The sequence below is a fragment of the Solanum stenotomum genome, chromosome 1 (genome assembly GCF_019186545.1).
Source record: "Solanum stenotomum isolate F172 chromosome 1, ASM1918654v1, whole genome shotgun sequence".
NCBI lineage: Eukaryota > Viridiplantae > Streptophyta > Magnoliopsida > Solanales > Solanaceae > Solanum > Solanum stenotomum.
In genome coordinates, this window is record NC_064282.1 from 8135409 (window position 1) to 8157232 (window position 21824).

Below are 21824 nucleotides of genomic sequence, written 5' to 3' on the forward strand. Positions count from 1 at the left end.
CCAAAAAAAAAAAGGTAGAAAAGTTGTATCTGCTATGTGGTGTGTTATCTTTGAAGAAGATGATCTAGGATTAACAATCTTTGAAGAAAATAATCTATTCGTGGGCTCTGGTAAGGACTTCAGATCGAGACCCATGGGTGACGTCATTGTTAACAGTGAAAAAATGATATAAGAGTGAATGTTGAGAAGGAGAAAAAGGATGTACATTCGTCTTTTAAAGTGAATGTAGAAAAAAATGGATGTACATTCGTATTCTAAAGTGAATGTTGATAAGGAAAAGTCGAAACAGATTAGATTGTTGATTTTTTTTTTCAATTTTTTCTTGTTCATCTTTTTCTGATACATATGGGTTCAAATTGTTAATGTATCCAGTTGTTTTTGTTTCTTAAATTAATGTATAATGCTTTCGTTTCAAAATTATGATACATTACAATTTCATCATGTACAATGTATCGTGTTCAAATTACCAAATTATATTACAACTATAGTTTGGGATACATTGACTATATTTTACTGTATTAAGTTAATTTTGTTTCTTAATTAATGTATAATGTCTTTTTTTCAACACTACGATACATTACAATTTTATCATGCACAGTGTATCATGCTCAAATATTAGTTTTGATACATAACCTTAATTAGTTTTGATACTTGATATAAAACTTCTACTAAATGTATCATTTATTATGTATCTAGGTGTGATTATGTATCTTCTACCTTATTCAAATTTAGAAAGATGTGTATCCGTACACACAACCAAATCATATGCGGGATACATAAACCTTACTATTTTCATAGCTAAATATGTGTGGTGAAATTTTTTGTATCTTAATCCGTCGATACTGTCTTTTTCTATTATAGATAGACATTTGATAAAGTGATTAACAAATTGATTCATAACAACGTGTCATAACTACCTAATAGTGATCTTGGCACACAACAATGCATATGATACTTATTAACACTTATTTATGATATATCTATTAAAGTGTCATAGAAGTATGTATCAAATTCATAAATGGTGATACAAAAATGTTATTATCAAAAGTTTGTTTAGTTTGAGGCAAAATGTGAAGATCTTGCATCTATGTATCTGATACAATAAATATGAAGCACATTGATACATATATTAAATCCGTCCAATTGATATTAAAAGGAACCACAAGCGTAATTTATGAGATTTAATTAAATTTTCAGATTTATTTCCTATTTTAGCGCAACAGATTGACACTTATTGTAGGGCAACATTAATGTATCCGGACAGCCAATTATGTATCCGGACAGTCAATTATGTATCCAAATGGCTGATATTTTAGGAAATTTTTGTAAAATAGAAAAGAATAAGGATAAAATGTAATTTAAGTCTTATGAAATTTATGTAAGTTATACATAAAAATAATTAACAAATTAATCAAAACAAATTTTAAGCCCATTCAACCCCTCTTCATCATTTAGCGGCACACAACGGGGGCATATATGTCAAAAGACAGCAACTAGGGAAACCCTAGTTCTATCCGTCCGTTACTATATAAAGTGTCATAGGGCTAAAGCTCATACCCATTTGTATCCGGCCGCCGATTCCGTCAGTTCTCTGAGGTAACATCGTTCAATTTCCGATCGGTTAATGTTGGCAAAGTTCTCTCAATTATGTTTCCTTCTTAGCAAATTGTTAGCACTGTTGATTATATATTTTTGATTGTAGTTATCACATATAGAGTTAGAGTGATGTGATTAGTTACGTCTGATTAACAAATTTTGTGCAATCGTTCGGCAATTTAATGTTTTATAACTGAGATTTGTTCATCCTGATCTAGACCTTATCCGTTTAGCTTTGATTGTTCATACGTTTTCAACCACTTCTGGTAAACGTTTAGCATGTTTGTCCTTTTTGAATCTTGAATGGAATAGTTCCGACTGGTCTGTAATTGATTTAAATGTTCCGTATAATCCTATAGTTTTAGTGTGGTATTGAGGTTTGGTTGATTGATATACGTTTTCCAAATTCAAGTATTTTTTTATCTCAAAGAGTCCTCGTTTTAATCTTATTGATGTAATATGGATTGCACTAAATTTTGAGTGATTTAGGTGCTTTTTTCCTAAAAATATTTTTGTAAACTTTTTTCCGGTGTTGTTTACGTTGTGGTACAAGTAGATATGTTGGGTTTGTCCAGAATTCTTAGGAGTGATAGAAATGTATTCCCTTTAACAACTTGAAAAAGTAATCAAGGCTGGAGTCTCAGAAGGGCTCTTTCACCAGGACACCATTAATTTGGGTTTTTGGAATGAATGACAGTTGAGTCCTGAGAATTGGCATGTTCTACTTGCCATAGGCCTTTGGTCAGGGAGCTTTTCTATTCATCTTCTAGAATTGGTGTTGGATCCACATATCTTACTTGACTAGAGCAATACAATATATTTTTTTCTCAATTTGTATATGTTACTTGGTCTAAGGTTTATTTATTTTATTTTTTGAAACAAATTACTTCTATGTATACCTTGTGCACTTTTTAAATAACCCTTGAAATATTTATACTTTTTTATGTTCTTCACTTTGTTTTGATATTTAATTTACATTTTATAATTTTTTGTATTTCAAATTCAGTTCTTTTCTACATTGCATTTTCTTTTTGTTGTTTTGATTGATATTTTCTTTTAATGTTTATTAGTTTATTATCCGTAGTGATTTTAAAGATGTTTGTAGATTTGTGTCTATTTTATCGAATTAGATTACAGACAGCCTGTCCTGCAGAGATATGACATTTATCGGTTATTGGTTTTCCCTACGGTAAATATCTCACTTCATGTGGAGATTCCGATTTTATTGAAACCAACTTTTTGTTTGACTTGCAATACTTTTTTCCATTTTCTTAGCTACAAGTTTGTACTCCCAGATGTCGTCTCTTGTACTCTCCTTGAAGGTTGAGGCCACTTAGCCTTTTATTTTTCTAGCTATTACAGGTAGGAAAAATGTCGCATCGTAAGTTTGAGCACCCAAGGCATGGTTCTTTGGGATTTCTTCCAAGGAAAAGAGCTGCACGACACAGAGGAAAAGGTTTTAATTCAAATCCTTTTCTTTACTAGTTAGATTTGCATTATTGCTGCTGAAAACAGTGTGTTACTTATTTTGGAGTTAAAATATGGTAGTGTGTTACCTACTATGTGATGGACAGAATTCTAAGAATGTGCTGTCTTTGGTTTTATTCCACAACTTTTAGCTCTCTTGTTTTAGGGGTGACAGACATTTCTGATCCAACAAGTCTATTTATCAAACAAACTTTATGTTGGGAGTGGATGTAATGTTTAAAATATCTTAGTGGAACCTAATCCTTTGATCAACTTTGTTTATGCAGTGAAGGCTTTTCCCAAAGATGATCCAACGAAACCTTGCAGGTTGACAGCTTTCCTTGGATATAAAGCTGGCATGACCCATATTGTCAGAGAAGTTGAAAAACCAGGGTCAAGTAAGTATTGCTTACAACTTAGAAGATTCTGCTGTCAATGTGCCAATGCAGTACTGGCATTAGGGTTAAGAAAATTATGTGTCATTAAAGATCTAGGTTTATACATGTTAGATGTTTCTTGACGCTACAAATCTTAAGTTATGTTGTGAATGTCTTGATAAGTAACTATGCTCGTATGTTGGGCTACTTGGAAAATTCCCATTTTGAGCTTTGTTAACTGTTGGTAGAACTTTAGGCAATAGCATGCATCTTTGAATATACATGTCTTTCCAAGTAAGCAAATACAACATATATCTGTCATTTATGAGTTGCATTTGTGCAGAGCTCCATAAGAAAGAGACTTGCGAAGCTGTTACCATAATTGAAACACCTCCAATGATTGTTGTTGGGGTTGTCGGTTATGTGAAAACACCACGTGGCCTTCGCTGCCTGAGCACTGTCTGGGCTCAGCATCTTAGTGAAGAAATTAAAAGGAGGTTCTACAAGAACTGGTGCATGTCCAAAAAGAAGGCCTTTGCCAAGTACTCAAAGAAATATGAAACTGATGAAGGCAAGAAAGATATTAATGCACAGTTGGAGAAGATGAAGAAGTATTGTTCTGTGATCCGCGTTCTTGCCCATACTCAGGTATTTGCTCTTTTTTTGTGTCATTATGTTTACCTTATTATTCTCTTTTGAGACACTAAGGATCCCCTACAATTTTTTCTTTGCAGATTAGGAAAATGAAAGGTCTCAAGCAAAAGAAGGCACATCTGATGGAGATTCAGGTTAATGGTGGGGATGTTGCCCAGAAGGTTGATTATGCCTATGGCTTTTTTGAGAAACAGATTCCCATTGATGCAATTTTCCAGAAGGATGAGATGATTGATATCATTGGTGTGACTAAAGGTAAGGGGTATGAGGGTGTGGTTACTCGTTGGGGCGTGACCCGGCTCCCACGTAAGACTCATCGTGGTCTTAGAAAGGTGGCTTGTATTGGTGCTTGGCATCCAGCTAGGGTGTCATTTACTGTTGCTAGGGCTGGGCAGAATGGTTATCACCATCGAACTGAGATGAACAAGAAAGTCTACAGGCTGGGCAAGGCTGGACAGGAGTCTCATTCTGCCATAACTGAGTTCGACAGGACTGAGAAGGAAATCACTCCAATCGGTGGATTCCCTCACTATGGTGTTGTGAAAGAGGACTTTCTGTTGATTAAGGGCTGCTGTGTTGGACCAAAGAAGCGTGTCGTGACTTTGAGGCAGTCATTGTTGAACCAGACATCTAGGGTTGCATTGGAGGAGATCAAGCTCAAGTTCATTGACACATCATCCAAGTTTGGCCATGGACGCTTCCAGACTACACAGGAGAAGGCAAAATTCTATGGACGCCTTAAAGCTTGAGAATTTGTCAAGACCATATAGGCAACTTCTTTTTTGTCAGAGATGAGCTTCATTTATAAGTTGCTATGTCGTTTTTTATTTATTCTGAATACTGTGACAATTTTGTGAGATTAAAGTTAATGCTTGTTATTTCAATAAGCATTTTTTGGACATGTATCTTTTTTGTGATCCATATCTCGCTAGGCCTGCTGCCCAATATTCACTGGGTTGCTACCTCCTTTCTCTATGATCCCTCCCTTTTTAGACACATGCTTTACTTGAGCTGAGTTTCTATCTTTATCTTCACTAGGGCATTTCCCATGGGGCATGAGTGAAATTTATTTCCTTGAGCTCTCATTATAAGAAGGATTTCCATGTTAACCCGTTTGGCTCCTCTCACTCTTGAGGCATGTAATGGTCTTGGTGACTCTTCTGTACTGAATTGGTGTTGGTAAGCAATTACACAATTCTCTTTTGTTGCGTCTAAGCTATTCTTGACATATTATGAGCGATTTATAATCAGTCTGGAGACCAGCATGTTTAATGATTTTCATATTTAAAGGTACATGTACTCAATATACCATTAAATTTATTGATGTGTTGATGCTTAGTTTTTGGTCATAGAAAAATGGGATCACACGTTAAAGCTCAAGATAATAAAGGCATCATTTCACATGGGAAGCAAGAACGTCAACATAAATATCATTAGAAAAGAGAAAAATGGAAGGAGAGTGGGATTTTATGCCCCCCTATAAAGCTAACAAAGGAAACCTACGATGTGGAAAAGAAGCAATTGATATGAATCTCTCTTCTATGAATAATAGCAACAACAACTTCCTCTTGGTTTACTAAGATGGTTTGGAGTCACTTTTTGTACACCTCAACTATTACATCAAATACTATATCTCACTAATAATACGTTGAATATCTCAATCCATCAAGACTCGAGCAAAGCTTTTGTACACCTCAACTAATACCTGCTACATATTATCCTCCTACCTTCTTTGACACTTCAAGGTAAATTGTACTACTTTGTAAGTGACAAGTTTGTTTTATTGGGAGACTTGAGATGAAAAATTAGAGTGGGGGGTGGGGGGCACAAAGGAGAAAAACTGAGAAAGCAGACAATGTCTGAACATTGCTTTATTCTTCTAAACATGGGCCAACTGGACCCCCACAAAGATGTCTTGTAGTAAAAATTTGTGCTCTTTCCTTGAGATGACCCCAATATAAATAAAGCAGAGGCATTATAATTTCAAAACCAAAATGAAAAAAAACATAATCTAATTTAGGTAGTAAAATCCCCCTCTCCTTTTTCTCTTTTTTTGTGGGCTGTTTTTTAACACTATGGAAAAGATCAACTCGATAAAAAGCAAGAAAAAAATTAAAACAAAATGTTTCCTTCCCCTCACTTCCTATTGTCATCTTTTGAAACCGTACCTACATGATGCAAAATTAGATTAGTCTGACTAATAAATATGGGATATCATAAATTTGAGCCTATTTTGCGAGAAATTAAATTAGTAGAGTCACTGAGTGTGAGATATAGTATGATTGAGCCTATTTAGTGAGAAATCAAATTAGTCAAGACTAATGAGAATGAGACACGGGGTACTATTAACAAAAAAAGAGAAAGAAAAACTTTTACATTTTTTTTTTTCATTTCTGCTTCAAGTAAATTATCATATTTTAGACCATTCTCATAGAGAGGAGCCAGAATTGAAGTGGGGTGGATGGATATAAAGCTTCAACATAAAAGTGGACTTTGTGCAAATAATTCAAGAAATTTAAGCTACTATTAGTGCTTCTGACAAAAAGTTTGTGGGGTTTATATGACAAAGATTTTGGTAGGTAAAATTGAGGAATAAATCAAGAAAATGGTATACCACCTCAAAGATGTGGTGGAGTGTATGTGGCCGCTTCTCTCTTAACTAGATATTTTGTGTTCGAGTTCGAGATATGGAAAAATTCTTGATAGGTAACTTTTCTCCCTGAATAGGCCCTACGCGGTATGAAACCACTCCAATGCAGATACTGAACACCGAGTGGGGCAATCAAGAAAAATGGTCTCAATCACTAACTTTTTTTTCTAGCTTTTCTCCTTTTTGTGTTGAGAGATAAAAAAAAAACTTTATTTTTCTTTCTTCAATTGAATCATGGCTCTTCTGGTATAGCATTAGCTGTAAGATTGTCAAAAATTCCACCTGCTGCAGCTTTTTTTTTATTATAAAAAAATAAAATTGTTTGGCAGCTTTTGCTTATCCTGACTATCTAGTGGGAGATCATGTTTTTTTTGTTTGTATGTTTTTTCTAACTTTGAATAATGAAACCTCATATTTGTTTTTTGTCCATCTATTTCTGTGTAAACTTCATAAAAAGAGACTTTAATTGACTATACAATATCTTCTTGATTAATAAAATTCATAATTTTATGCCTTTTATATAGATTGCAACTTCTTTTTTGGATGTCTTAATTTTTCGAAATTAATAAAGATTTCTATCTATTTCACCCCTCTTAATTTTCATTCTTGGGAAGCTCGAGCTTATAAGTGAGATAACACTTACTCTCAGCCTCTTTGATTAATAGGCGAATACATGTCTCAATAAAAGGATAATAGTGAAAGAAAATAAAGAAGTCAACCTATCATGATACGTAAAATTATACTAGTGGTATAAAAAAATATTTACGCTCTCAATAAAAAATAATAATATTAGAATTGAATTTAGCTTAAGAGAAAGCCATGAATTATGGTATCTTGAAAATGAATGCTTTTGCAAGCATCAAAGAGGGGTCACACTTTGCTTTAGGCTCTACAGACAAAGAGGGCCAACACTTTTGATTTCTTTAAGTTTGCTTCCCTAAATGTACAAACAAAGGTATAGTACTGATTAAGTTTGGCATCAAGATCATGTACAATAAACAACATAAGGCAAAAGAAAACAAAAAAAGAGTTCAACTTTTGTGTACTGACGGTGTATAATTTTTTCTTATATTATTAGGTTAACGTTACATATAACACTATATTTAAATATACTGATAATGTAAAAGTTTTTTTTTTTTTTGTACTTATATCCAAAGAAAAGTCTACTAACTAAGATTATCTTATAATTTTGTCTTTATATTTCTTTCCAACTAGGTATAAAGCTACCTAGTTTGAGCTGTGATTTTCAATAAAATTGGAGTCATATGTCTGTCTGTTTCTTTCATCACATGAAACTATAGAATATATAAAGTCCTTAATATTGGGGCTTAATCTTTCTCAGGATTAAATTCTCTTTCAAATTTATGTTTATTCATCACATTCTTATTTCCAAGTAGATAACATCACAGAGCAAGATTCAAGGTATTTTTTCCTCTATTTTTGCAGCTCATGATTTTTACCTGCATTTCTTATCTGATATTATTTTTAAGTGTGTTACAAAAATGGGAAACTGATATTGCTTGATGATGACGTGAAACTGTGTGTGTTGAACTGTTGATAAATGTTAAAGGTATTCATAGTTTTTATTAAGCTATACTTGTTTCTTGGAGATCATCATTTGTATAATAATAAATTAATAAAAACAAGAAAACATGATCATGATATATTCAGAAGCAAAATAAACCTGTTGATTTCTCTTCACTTCAAAGCTAAAAACACAACTTTTGCTACCATGAAGTTGTGATAAAATAATGAGAGTTGTAAATTCCAAAGATAGATATATTTGTGCATCACTTGTGAGCTGTGAGCATTCTTTCGTAGTTTCGATTTTTTCTAATGAGCTATTAGAGAACTTGTTGTCCTTTTGTTTGTTGTTTTGATTTGATTTTGATAAAATATTATATGGTCTGACATGGACAGTGAGGATTCATATAAACTTGGTTGATATTGATGAATGAAACAAGTGGATACGAATATGAGTGAGCTTGGTTCAGAAAGATCAAATCCATGGAACATTATTCACACAAGTTCAGAACCTAGTCCTTCCCAAACACAAGTAAACAGAGAAGGACAATGGAAGAATTTTGGGACATCAATGGATGCTATTTCTTTTGGCTTTGTTGCTACAGCTATACTCATATCAATGTTTCTCATCATGGCCATATTTGAACATCTCTTCAAGCCTAGCCCTCCTTTCTCTTCGCCTCTAGCTAGTAGTAGACACAGTTCCTTGGAGTTGGGGCCTATTCAGAAACGCGCAAGTTCACAAACAGTAAGTGTCATTTCTTTCTCTAGAGCTTTTTTTTGGTTCATCCCTCCACTTGATTTAATCTTAAATGATCATCTTTTGTATGAACAGGTACCAACGCGATATTCATCGGATTATACAGTTATGATGCCAGGACAACAGTATCCTACCTTCATTGCCAAGCCAACTCCACTGGCTTGTCCAAGGGAAGGGGTTTATTGGCCTTCCCATGAGCATAGTTTTCCCTTCTCTTAATGATCCTAAAAGACTAATTATTGTATTATCATATTTATGAATCCTAATGTTACCATCAAAAAAGTTCACCAATTGCAGAATCTATTACTCTCTCACCATGCTCAGACCTGTAAAATTAGCTGTCGGGCTAAAACTGAAGTTTTGCACGTTGGGAAGAAGGAAAATGAGGGGGTGACATTCATTGTTTTTGTGTGATATATTTGTTTTTTTGCTTTGTATATTGACTGAGTTCCCCTCTTTCTGTATTGTCTTTTCCAATATGTGAGATGTGGGGATGATCAAGGAAGTTCAGTAGGCTAAGTTTTAGTTTGTTGCTTTGAAGTAAGCTTATTTTACCATGTATTGCTTTGAAGTAAGCTTATTTTACCAGTCTTTTGACTATTGAGCTATGCACTTCTTTCTACTTCCCGCAGTTTTATGTCACTTGATGCTAATTCTAGGAAATATGGCTAATGTTTTGTGCATTAATCTGAGATATTAACCCTCACCAACAAGGTGAAAATTCAAGCAATTACCCGTGGCTTCACTTTTTTGGAGCTAAAAACTCCTGTTCTCATATAACCACTCAAGATTCTTGCTGGAGTTGATCTCAATCAAACAATTGTGACTTTCCCTAATTGGTTAAACATCACAGTGAGCATAGGACATAGGTTCAAAGAGATTTTTGGAGAAGTGAGAATTATATTACAACCAATATTGTCATGATTTACATTAAGCGCAAACAAAATCAGAACAAAGATTAGAGACATCTCAAAGTACAGAACAGTTGCTTCATCCCCTTTTTTGGCACTTTGGCCAAATTTTGTACAACAGGTGTTTCAACATCAAGAAAACTGAGCAACAAACTACACTGCAACTTCTCCCTGTAGCTTTTGCATTGTTTTGAGTATAAATAAAAGAGAACCTCTTCTAAATTACTCTGATATTTCATCATCGGGTTGTATTACAGTTAGCAAGGAATATTTGACCCTCACAGAGATCCTTCCTTTCTCAACCATAAGCCTTGCACCTGAAACAACCCAATAACCAGGAGGTTCCTGTGGTCCTCGAGTCATCTCAGTAGTATCGACAAATTTCAGGAGCTTAGGGGCTTGCACAGGAACTGGAGGACCACCAGGGTAAATGGCAGAATTTATGTTCACATCATCTGGCCGCGGAGGTGGCTTTTGAACTGATGTGAAGTGCTGGCTAATGAGAGTTGATATCAGGCCAGATTTGCGAGCCAACCCAGGAGAACCATCCCACTCAGCGTGCTTTACCATAGTAGCTCCCATGACAGTCGAGAAACGGAGCCTCAGAAAGAGGACCTTTTTAAACCCATAGTCCCCTAATTCCAATTGTGCTCCAGTAACTATGTTAAGATCTTCATCAGATTCAACAGGTGCGGTGCAGACGTGAGAAAAGTTCTTCCATTGAACTTTTTCATAGTATTTGCGATCATATGATTCTCGGCGAAAATTGCCATTTGGATCATCTTCAAGTTGGAAGACTTTAGGAAGAGATGAAAGATGCTGTAAATGGACAGCTAAGCGGTTACTCCTTCTACCTTCAAGGTACAAACGAAGTCCAGTCACCGGCCTCTTGCCAACATCAACCTGCAAGAATAATATGAATCACATGGACGGCTGGAAAGAAGGTACTAAGCAGACTAGTCAACAATATTTTCCCCTCCTTTTACTTCCTTCCCTGATCCCGAGCATTTGGTGCAAGACCAAAAGAAGCTAGTGGGAGCTTCCATCTCATTTTGCACAGTGAACTCAATTATAAGCTGAAATGGAAGTAAATGGAAACAGTCTTCCTAAAGATCGAAAACAGTTAGCTATGCACTCCGAGCTGCTCCTCACCCATAATAATTCACAAGGGCACACATTGTAATTTAAAATGAAGAAGCAAAGATGTTATTGTTTCACATCCTTAGCTAAAAACATTATTTTAAGGATCATGTGCACAAGTATTTGGAGAAATACAGCCAAATCCTTACAAAATCCAAAGACGGTATAGTATGAAGTCAACCTAAGTAACATACCCACAAATAGCATGTCTTTTGTTTTATATTCCATGAATTGTTGCAAACTAATTGGAGATAGTGATGAGAGAATTTTTGTTATTAGGAAAGAAGAGGGAGAAAAAATTTCATTTGGAAGATTGGAAAAGTATAAAAAACCCCAGTTCATTTGGAGATAGAATTTGGATTGTCCTCATTTAACATGGTGCTGCCAGGAGCATAATTAGATTTGTCTGAGAGGAGAAAACTTTATGGAAAAAGATAATAGCTATTAAGTTAGGAATTTCATAATAGATGGCTATCGGGTGAGGTGACAAGCTCTCATGGGGCGAATTTACTAAAAAAGAGCATGAGATGGAAGGAAAAGTAAATAGGATACACTTCAGGGAGGATGTAACTGATCCTTTCAGAATGATAACTTGTTAAAAAAATGTATTATTTAAGAAGGATGACAAGGGACCACATGGGATAGAAGCTTCAGAAAAGACATCTAGGGTTGAAAATTAACTAAGGTTGAGGAGTATCTGACGAATACTATGATAGCTAGTAAGGTGAGACTGGAAGACAAGATGATATAGTAAGGGTCGAAAACGGAACCCTTGACTATGGGATCATATTACATGGAGTTAGCTGAGATGGGCAAAAAGGCGGCGTGGAATAATATATGGAACACCAGCCCCAAAGAAAAAAATAGATTTTCCCTTGGGGTGGTGTTTTATGCAATGTTAATGACTTCAGGAAGATGACGGGATTGCTTTGAGTTGGTGCCGCTACATAAGGAGCACAAGGAGAAAATAAACCACCTTTTGCTCCATTGCAGGTCTTCTATAGAAAATTGAGGTGTTAAAATTAAGGGAGCTCACCGGAGTGGTGTTCACATAAAGCCTGGGACCCAGTAAACTGAACTGCAAAGACGGAAAACTTAAATGCCTTCTCTGTGGACCAAGCGGAAGATCACCGAATACTGGTGCCCATTGCCTTGGCAGCTGAAATTCCAAAAACTGGTGAAGCTCTTCAATTGGTGGTTTATCTGCATAAATAGACAACACTTCCATATAAGGTGAAGATTTAAGGACAGAATTTCCAGGTAATTACATAATAAAATATCACATGCAATTAATACATTATCAAAAAAATCTAGATAAAGGATATCTATTTGGACAACATTTGAGTTGAAATTGGGGGGAGGGGAAAGAATATTTAAAGTTGAAGTCCAAAGAAAAATGTTTGTGGAAGTTGAAGTTGTGGACATGAACTTCACTTGGAAAATAAATTTACGAGAGTCGAAGATTTGTGGCTAAAAGTGAAAGCTAGTATTTTCATTTGAAATACACACCTTCAAATGAGCACAACAGTAATTATACCCAAACAGGCCAGCCTAACCCCCTCTTTCGAAAAAGTTTTTGCAAGATTTAAAAAATATTCCAAGATCAGACAACACATTAATATTTTGAGAAAATGCAGACATATTTAAATCAGCCATCTTCTTTTAGACCCATAATTAGCAGGGCTCAGTAAAGGTGCAAAATACAGGAACTTAACAGGACACCTCCACCACCTTATATTTTGCCCAGAACTATTAATTGTAAAAGGTTCAAAATTAACATGAACTCAACAGGCCCTCCTCCGTCCTATTGTTTGCCCATAATATATGTTGCTCGGACTCTTCAAAATTGACAACGGGTGCATGTTGGATGCTCCAAAACTAGTGTATTTTTGGAGGATCCGACACAGGTGCAGCAACATTTTTGGAGAGCCTGAGCACCATAACTATTAAATGGAAATGTTACATTTAGCAATGTGCATTGTACATGGAAGCTTAAAACTAATATCACATACAAGATAGAAGAAAGAAAATAACAAATGATATGCTCTAACTTACAGCGTAAGTACAGATTTATAGCATGACTTAAAAATCCACTTCCTGAGATGCCATTCAACAGTGAAGTTATAGGAATGAAGGACATTGAGATCACATCAGGCTCCTGATCAACACTTTGTAACCACTGATTATGCATCAGGCCTCTGCTATCACTTCCACCTCTCCTCTTGCAAATACAAACAGTATCCTGCAATTTCAGTAGCCAATGGGCAAGTTGACAAACTTGTTTCAGAACTCTAAAGTGCACAAAATTTAACAGACCTAATGAAAATCCTATACCACCTACCTCCTTATGTGCATATGAACCTGATATATTGGGATCGGCAAACCTCAGTCGGTGCTCCCTGATTTCAAACTGAGACAACATTATCAAATCAGAGACGGAGACAATAGATTCATAATAATTGTGACGTAATAAATAATATATGTCATAAATTTTTTCTCTAGTAATCTAATGGTTATGACAAAAGACGTGATACAGAACTTGACAGTAAGGATTTCAACTAATACTCAATTGTAAGACAAATGACCTACAGAGTAAATCCATCTGCAGATATTGATTGACATTGTCTATGCGGCCATAGAAGATCTTATAAGCCTTTCTGATTCAGCCAATATTGCAGAGATTTTAAAATAACAATTCAAGGAGAGAGAAAGGACTTTGCAAAACAACCAGGAATAAGGAAGGTTGGCAATTATGACCATTCAAGCAATAGCGATGACTGATGAGACATAAAGACCCTAAATTGTTTGGGTCAGAATCCCTTCTGAGTCATAAAGGGATAAGAGAAACAGAAAAACATAAGCTTCAGATTATCTTGTTTCTGAAACCACAAGGGTTGGTACATCCATCAATTTGGTCTTCACCATCCCTTTTTCAAAATCGAAAAGTGTAATTAGTGCACAGGCTCCAAAAGCTTCATATAAGAACATAATTCATGTGTTTGTGAGTGTTTGTCATGATTATGGAAATTGGAGGGTCAGATGATATCCTTTACCTTCTCATTCTGATGTGCCTGCTGCGATTCTATTCCGCCTTGTTCATTTGCACCTGAAAACCTCTTATCTGCCATTGTCTTCAAACGCTTTTGCACGTCAGCAGGCAGAAGCGATGAGGAGTGCTGTTGTTTCATATATATTACATCTTTTCCCCCCATCTTTATACCAACAATGACATGAGTACCAAATTTTTCAATAAACCTGGAGAATGAACACAACTTCAGAACTAGTATGACAAAGTCCTAATAGACTAGAACTTTCCAGTAAACAATGTGTTGCTTGTAATTGACCAGTTTATAAGTAAAATGAAGGTGGATACCAGATAGTGTCCTAACAAGCAGTTGCTTCAAAGCCCAGAACTCAAGTTTGTAACTTGGAGAGCTCTAAGATACTGATCAACTAAAATGCTTCGCGTAAATAAAAAGGAATACACAAAAAACTCAAAAGACATTGACGTACAGTAATTATTTGAGGTGTCAAGCAGTTGCATCAAAGCCCTCTTACTCAAATTTGTAACTTGGAGAGCTCTATGATTCTGATCAACTAGAATGCCTCAAGTAAATAAAAAAGAACTTCGCGAAAAACTCAAAGGACGTTGACATACAGTTACTACTTGAGGTGTCATTAACTGTTTACTTTCCCTTCCTTTCTCTCATATAAAAAGGGAACAAAGTCAAAAAGTTGATTAGACAGTAAGGGAAGTAAAAGCGAGAGCCACATAGAGTATGGATCTAAAGTTGCTTTTAAAATTGGACCTCCTTCAGACAATGGAGACTATCTTGAAATAGGAAGGAAACAGTTGCCAATGTTTAAGAGTTTAAATATGCAACAAATATTACCTTGCTAATGCTGCAGGATCCCATGTTGATGGAACTTCCTTTTTAACATAATCACACAGCACCATTTGAGATTTTTCTAGAGCAACAGAGTACAACGTGATGAACACACCATCAAAAGCGAGGGTTTTAGTGTATGCAGCATCCTTCTGCCAAGAACCAGAAAACTCGAACATAGTATTGAAGAGCCCTGAAGGAATTTTACCATTCACGGATACTTCCTGATTGAACTGCTCTGACATCTGCAGGTAAAAAAGGAACTCTTAGATTGACTCAAAAACAAGATGGGAAAATTTGCAGAGAATAGCTACTCTGACCAACTTAATAATCAACAGCAGAGGAGAGATTACAAGTCCATGCACAAAAGTGAATTATATTCACATATATGTTTTCCTCAAACTCTTCATAGTGATTAAGGAACAAAAACCCAATAACATGGAGATAGCATCATTCTTCCTACTGTAAGAAATTTTACATTAATATATTCCTAAACTCTTAATATAGAAAACAGTTGGCATCATAAAATACAGATAAAAAGAACACATCCACGCGCTACGGTAACCAGAAAAGATTCTAACCTCTTCATATTAAAGCAAATAACATAAGCAAAATGATATCACTATAGCAGCTTAAAGGTGTAGCAACATAAGACCCAATGACCAAAGAAAAGTAGAAACAAAGATACCTGCTGGAAAGAAAGAACATCAGAGCGAAACCGCGTGTGTTCTCCTTTATCACATTTTATAGATTTTGACACATTAGGTATTGAAATTCCACCAGGAAGCACAACCTCCCGACCCTCATTTTCATCAATTTCAATTAAACGACTATTAGATGGATGACCTTTACAATACTTGAGCCTCAAATCCAAGGATATATCATATCCACATCCTATAGACTGAATCGCAACCTTAGCTGCTTCAGCAGGAGGTAACTTCAACGCCATTCGTCACAACATCCTTCTTCTATCGAAAAACGACTTCAAGTTACAGAAATGTTCAACATTACCATACACGCAACCTATAAATGAACCATGTAAAAAAAGTCCCTCCGTGTTCCTAGACTAGTCAAAGTACAGCTGTAACTAACAGAAGAATAATCAAAGTTTCGGAAGTATCAATCTAGAAATTTGAAAAATTATATCCAGGATACTCGATTTCTCGTTTTGCACCAAATCAACTACACAGTAAAACCCTAGAATCACGCAAGTACTCGAAAAACCTCCGTCATGAATCGGCGAGCATTTCAGTCTAGTACGGACTCGAAACCCTAGCTGAAGTGTGTATCGAAATGGGGAGTTGAAGATCCGAAGATTTGGTATTTGACTTTGAAGTGAAGTGAAGCTCAGATCTAGAGAAGAGCTTCGAAGACGACGGCGATGAATTTCAGAAGACGATTTTGAGGTTAATGCACTTGATATGGAAACTCTGTATTTTAATGTTTTTAACTCTTTTTAGGATTTTTGCTTTTTGTATGAGAATGGAGATTTTAACAGTGACAGGAGTTGAGTGACGACGTCAACCGAGTTGACTAGCATTTTGCGGTCTAAATACAGCCAATCAGCGAAAGAAACGTGTCTGGACTATAATCTTCCCAACAAAAGAGGGAAATTTAGCATATACGGCAAAATGTTTGTACTACAAATGATAGTGAGTGTTCGTGATTCGGTTTAAATCGGTTATTGATTAAAATTAAAATCAAATCAATTTAGTTAATTTTTAAGATTTTTAAAATCAAACCAAAAAAATAACCGTCAATTTGGTTCGGTTTTATTCAATTTTTCTGGATTTTTTCGGTTTAAAAGTAATAAATTTTTTGAGAATATACGTATCTCGATAGACACAAACACCTAGTACATGAACAATCTACATGAAAGCTAATGTCGGTTCAATTAAGCAATACTAGAGTTAATTACACGAACAAGGTGATTCAATTAAGAGAAAGTGTGACTATCTTATGTGAGGTAAAATAGGTAAATATTAAAATAATGAATTTTGATGGATTTGGACTTACGAATGTAATAGTTGGGTTAAAATTTAAGTGTTGAATGAAAAAAATGATAAAGTTAAATTTCTTAAGTTAATTAAAATTTAACAAAATTATTTATATTTTTTTAGTAATTTATCGTCTCGGTTTGATTATTTTTGTAGTTTTTTTTAGTAAAATCAAATAGTATCGGTTTTCAAAATTTAAAACCAAACAAAACCAAATATCAACTTTTTTAATCAGTTTGGTTCGGATTGCAGTTCGGTTTGATTTTTTAACCATAACCATGAACAACCCTCATAATTATTGCAGACACTTAAAATTGTCGTAAATGATACACCCTTTAACTCGTTCAAGTTTAACTTGACACTAACAACTATTGAAGTCTAGTATTGAGGTGAGGAGTGTGCTTAGCTAAATGAATTTTTCTTTCAATACTACTTTTTTTCCTTTCTCTCTTTGCTATTATTCAATCTGAACTGCTCACAGAATAATTGACACTCAGTCATTCACATCTCTATCATTTAAGTGATTTTGCTAAAATTTAGTAATACATTCCTAAACTTATGATTACTACATTAAAGAAGTGAAAGTTAACTTGTTAAATGAATTCCTTAAAAGAATCAATGTTGGAGTGAGAAACCAAAATACGGAAAAGGTCGTGAAAAATATCTTTGTGAAATAACTCTGATGAGAAGAAAAAAGAAGGCATTGAGAGACATTCCCATTGAAAGAAGAAAGAAGAGAATTTAATGATATCCTCATATGAATTACTGTAGTTATTTTAATATTGAAAATTAATATTTAATGATAGTAATAAATTAAATTAAATAATAAATTAATTTTTATTTTTTAAAATTAAGCAAATAAATTAGTTAATTAATTTTAGGCAAAATGACTTGAAATGCCCCTGTACTTGACTTTATTTGTCAGTTGGACCCTTCTACTCACCACGTTGACAACTAAACCCTTAAACACATTAAAATACAACATTTTAAACCTTTTTCGGATGGCTCAAGGGTGCGTGTATTATAATTTATTCCATGTCAGTTCCATATCATTTAAAAATGCCACATAGAAAATTATATATCAAAAGTCTAAAACCTCCTATTTCTTTTCATTTTCTCTTTGTTCAAATACACCCGTATACTTTTTTCAGCTCAATTTCTGCTCTTCACTTCCATGGTATTGTCCATTGTTGAAAGTCTTAGTGCTTTTTAATTTCTCTTTTTATTAACCTTGTCTTAACCTAGAACAAAATCTGTTTTGTTTACTATTTTTTGGTATGTGATTTTCGTGTATCTCGAATTTCATGATTATGAAATTAGAAAAAAATAATTCTTTATGGAATTTTTTATGCAATATGAGAAATCTAAAAAAGAATCTAGGTATCTGATGAAAATGAAGCTAGATTAATTTTTTTTCTCTTTTGGGTGTTAGAGAAAATGAAAAAAGACCATTTTTTTTGCTTGCTGCGTGTTTGATGAAATTGCACTAAGAGTATTTTTTTCTCTTTTTGATGTTTGATGAAATTGGAGAAAGCTTGTTGTATTGAAGGGAAATTATTGAAGAGAAAATTTTATACAAGTGATGGAGAATACACAATTATACAGCAGCAAAAATTAAAGAAAAAAATTGACTGATAATGTAGGATTTATAGGAGTAAGAAGAAATAGAAGAATGACAAAAACAAAAAAAAAGGAAAATTTTTGAAAGAAAATTTGAGTGAAAGGCTAGAGAACTAAAATTTTAATTAATAATGGTGTTGAACTCATTGGAGAAGAAGATACCTGCTATAAAAGATAAAAGTGACTTTTTTAAAGGTCTTACGCCCTTAAAATGTGTGTATTACACGCACTTCGGACAAAAATGTCACATAGGATGACACGTAAAAAAAGAGAGTTTAAAATATTGTATTTTAATGAATTTAAGGAATCAATTGATAAAGTGATGAGTAGAATGGTCCAACTGACAAACGAAACCAAGCATAGGGGTCTCCCATATCATTGTAAAAGTCTACAAAAATGATAATCATTATACAGTGTCCTAACAAAAAGAATAGAAAATTATCATACAAGAGAAAAGGGGAAAATACATACTACTATTTATGTAAAGTTATTATTACAAACGATAGTGATCATACAACATTCCCAATTAAAAAAGGAAGTTATTATGTGAGGGAGAAGGATGAAATATGTACATAGACATTTAGAACTTTCTGCAAAGGCTTTAAGTCATACACAATCTTTTAAAGTTGTCCGTATATTTCACTTGAACACCTTAATTAAGTCTTGTACCTATTGAACATCTCTAGTGCACACCTATTTGACATTTTTTTGACAATCAACAACAAAAAATATTAAGTGCGTGAGACACACTCGCTATGACATGACACTATGACGAATTAAGTTATAACATATGTCAGTGGGATCCAAAAAATTATTAAAAAATATAAATCAATATGAGTGAAAAAAATATTTTAAATAATAAAAATAAAATAAAATTTTTGTAATTCCTGCACAATTCCCCCACCCACCAAACCTTTCCCTGCAACCCATAAGAATCAGCCCTCCACGTCTCTTTCTCTTTTTGTTTTCTGTTCTTCTTTATCATAGATTAACAATGGCAAATCGTTCAGATTCAATTTTTTTTTAAAAATAAACTTTAATAGTTACCATTGTTACTAAACCCATCCAAATTCTTTCCTACTACCTATCAGAACACTACTTTTTTTCTTCTTCTAATCTTCTAAATCAGCAATGGCAGATATAGATTCAATGGTGATAGAGGAGGTGAATAAGTGACTGTAAAAATAATAATAATAAGAAGAAAAGGGATATAGCGTTGAAGAAAAAAACACGAAAGTGTCAATGTAAATCGTAGAGGTGATGGTAGTTGTTGCTTAATAGAAGAGGAAGAAATGTATGTATTGATTGCCATAATAACAAATTTGAAAAAATAATATGATAATGATGATAAAGGAAGAGCAAAAAATGAGGAAGAAGAAGAAGGATGTTTATGGCAACAAAGGCGGATGCGAGTGCTAAGGTGGAGAGGTGATGGCAACAAGTCCAATGAAAAAGAAAGAGATTTTTAAGTTTAAAAAATGTCTAATTTAATTATTTCACGCGCTTGTTATTCGTGAATTACACTCAAAATGCCATGTAAGTAAAAAATGCTCAATTGGTATCAATTCAAAGTACTAGAGAAAAAAAAAGTACTAAAGATGTTCAATATGTACAAGGTTTAATCGAGGTTCTCAAGTGAAATATGGAGACAACTTTAAGGGGCTGTGTATGACTTAAGCCTTCTGCAAATGATAATAATCATATAAATATAATGGACTAATTTTTTTTTAATAAAAGTGTCTTAAAAATATTCTTAAACTATTATTTTGTTGATATATCTAATGAATAAATTAAGTAATGAGAATAAAAAAAAGGAGTCCTTAATTTTCAAAAACATAAGTTATTTTATATTTTTTTTTTTATAAAAATAGAAACAAAAGAAAAAAAAAACAGACACCCACTTCGTCGCTGCTTGCTCCGGATCCTTTCTTTCTACCTGTCCCCTCTCTTTAGAAAAAAAAATTGTTGCTTATCGCTACTCTTTAGTTCTGCTGCACATTTTATGAGAAAAGGATCAAAATTGTCCCTTATCTTTGCCTCAAGACTCAAAATGATCTTTATCATTTCATATGGAGCACTAATAGTCCTCCTTCTTTGTAAAAATAATACAGTTATAGTCTATCAAATATTTTCCATCTATCATCAACGGAAGTTGCTTATATGCGTGTCATGCATTAAATTAAATAGTTTTTTTTACCCTAAAAAACTAATTGTTCTGTGTATTTCCTATTCATACCATTCTAGAGGGTAGATATATGCCCTAAATGGAGTCAAAGCTATAGCAACAAATCATAGCTTGTATATAGAATTTGTTACTTCTTGTTGTAAGCATTTTTCAATTAGCAGATCCAACCTTCAATTCTATTCATGCACGATAAATTTTTTTTTTCGATATCATTATCTCCCTGATATTATCAATTCTATAAGGATGTATGAATTTTCTTAAAGAGTAATCATAACCCAATAATAATTATTAAATTATAATTTTATGCTTAATTGATACTAACAAGGTCTTGTTTTAAACTTGAAACGTGTTTCTGGAATTCTAGACAAATGATTTAGTATATCTATGCAACCAAAGGATGTAGTGTAGTGGATAAGAATGTTTATCTCTTAACCAAATGTTTCAGATTCGAGCTCTCGGTATATGAACCAGAACACCAATATGAATATCCTGACATCAAGTGAGAATTTAAGTATTTTTTTTAGTAAATTTGTAAATGGATAAATGGAGCCAATATATGAGGGTGATATTAATTGTGAATACAATGGATCCTGCCACTCAAAATTGATTCATTTGGTGGCCTTAATAATTAACCTTCACTGTTGCTTAATGAATGGACAAAAGGAGCTAAACGTTGTAAATTGATGAAAAATGTTAGATAGACTAAAACTGCACCATTTTTACAAAGAAGGAGGACTATTAGTGCTCCAAATGAAATGATAAGGATCATTTTGAGTCTTAAGGCAAAGATAAGGGACAATTTTGGTTTTTTTCTCCACATTTTATCATGTTAATATCACGTATAATAAATATTATTTTTTATTAATAAAAGAAAATCTATTCAATTATTATAAAGTTAAAATATTTTATATGATCGTTAAATAATAATTTTAAATATTTATTTATGTATTTTATCATAAAAACATAAATATAAAATGAACATTTGGACATAAAGAGATGCGTTGCAAATTTGCATCTCAATATTTTTCTACTTGCCCAAATAGTTCTTCTTACTAT

General features: G+C 33.7%; 3 protein-coding genes across 4 annotated transcripts; 2 read left to right on the top strand and 1 right to left on the bottom strand.

The window, feature by feature from the left end:
* The first annotated feature begins 1528 nt into the window (after positions 1-1528).
* On the top strand, positions 1529-4993 carry LOC125872197 (60S ribosomal protein L3-2). 2 transcript variants are annotated; one of them, XM_049552912.1, is made up of 5 exons: positions 1529-1596; positions 2959-3052; positions 3351-3461; positions 3784-4088; positions 4175-4993. In XM_049552912.1, the coding sequence occupies exons 2-5, from the start codon at positions 2968-2970 to the stop codon at positions 4841-4843; spliced, it is 1170 nt and encodes a 389-aa protein (XP_049408869.1). In that variant the 5' UTR covers positions 1529-1596; positions 2959-2967; the 3' UTR covers positions 4844-4993. The 2 variants fall into 2 exon arrangements, with proteins under 2 accessions (XP_049408869.1, XP_049408862.1); XM_049552905.1 differs by having other exon boundaries at positions 1541-1596; positions 2950-3052.
* Positions 4994-8664: 3671 nt separating this feature from the next.
* LOC125867584 (uncharacterized) lies at positions 8665-9590 on the top strand. Its single transcript, XM_049548137.1, has 2 exons — positions 8665-9016; positions 9104-9590. Exons 1-2 carry the CDS (start codon positions 8699-8701, stop codon positions 9245-9247), a joined length of 462 nt encoding a protein of 153 aa, XP_049404094.1. The 5' UTR covers positions 8665-8698; the 3' UTR covers positions 9248-9590.
* Positions 9591-9908: 318 nt separating this feature from the next.
* On the bottom strand, positions 9909-16458 carry LOC125867595 (MACPF domain-containing protein At4g24290). The gene is made up of 7 exons (XM_049548148.1): positions 15655-16458; positions 14973-15211; positions 14133-14334; positions 13421-13489; positions 13135-13321; positions 12116-12282; positions 9909-10842 (listed from the first exon to the last, which is right to left on the bottom strand). The coding sequence occupies exons 1-7, from the start codon at positions 15913-15915 to the stop codon at positions 10162-10164; spliced, it is 1806 nt and encodes a 601-aa protein (XP_049404105.1). The 5' UTR covers positions 15916-16458; the 3' UTR covers positions 9909-10161.
* Positions 16459-21824: the final 5366 nt, after the last annotated feature.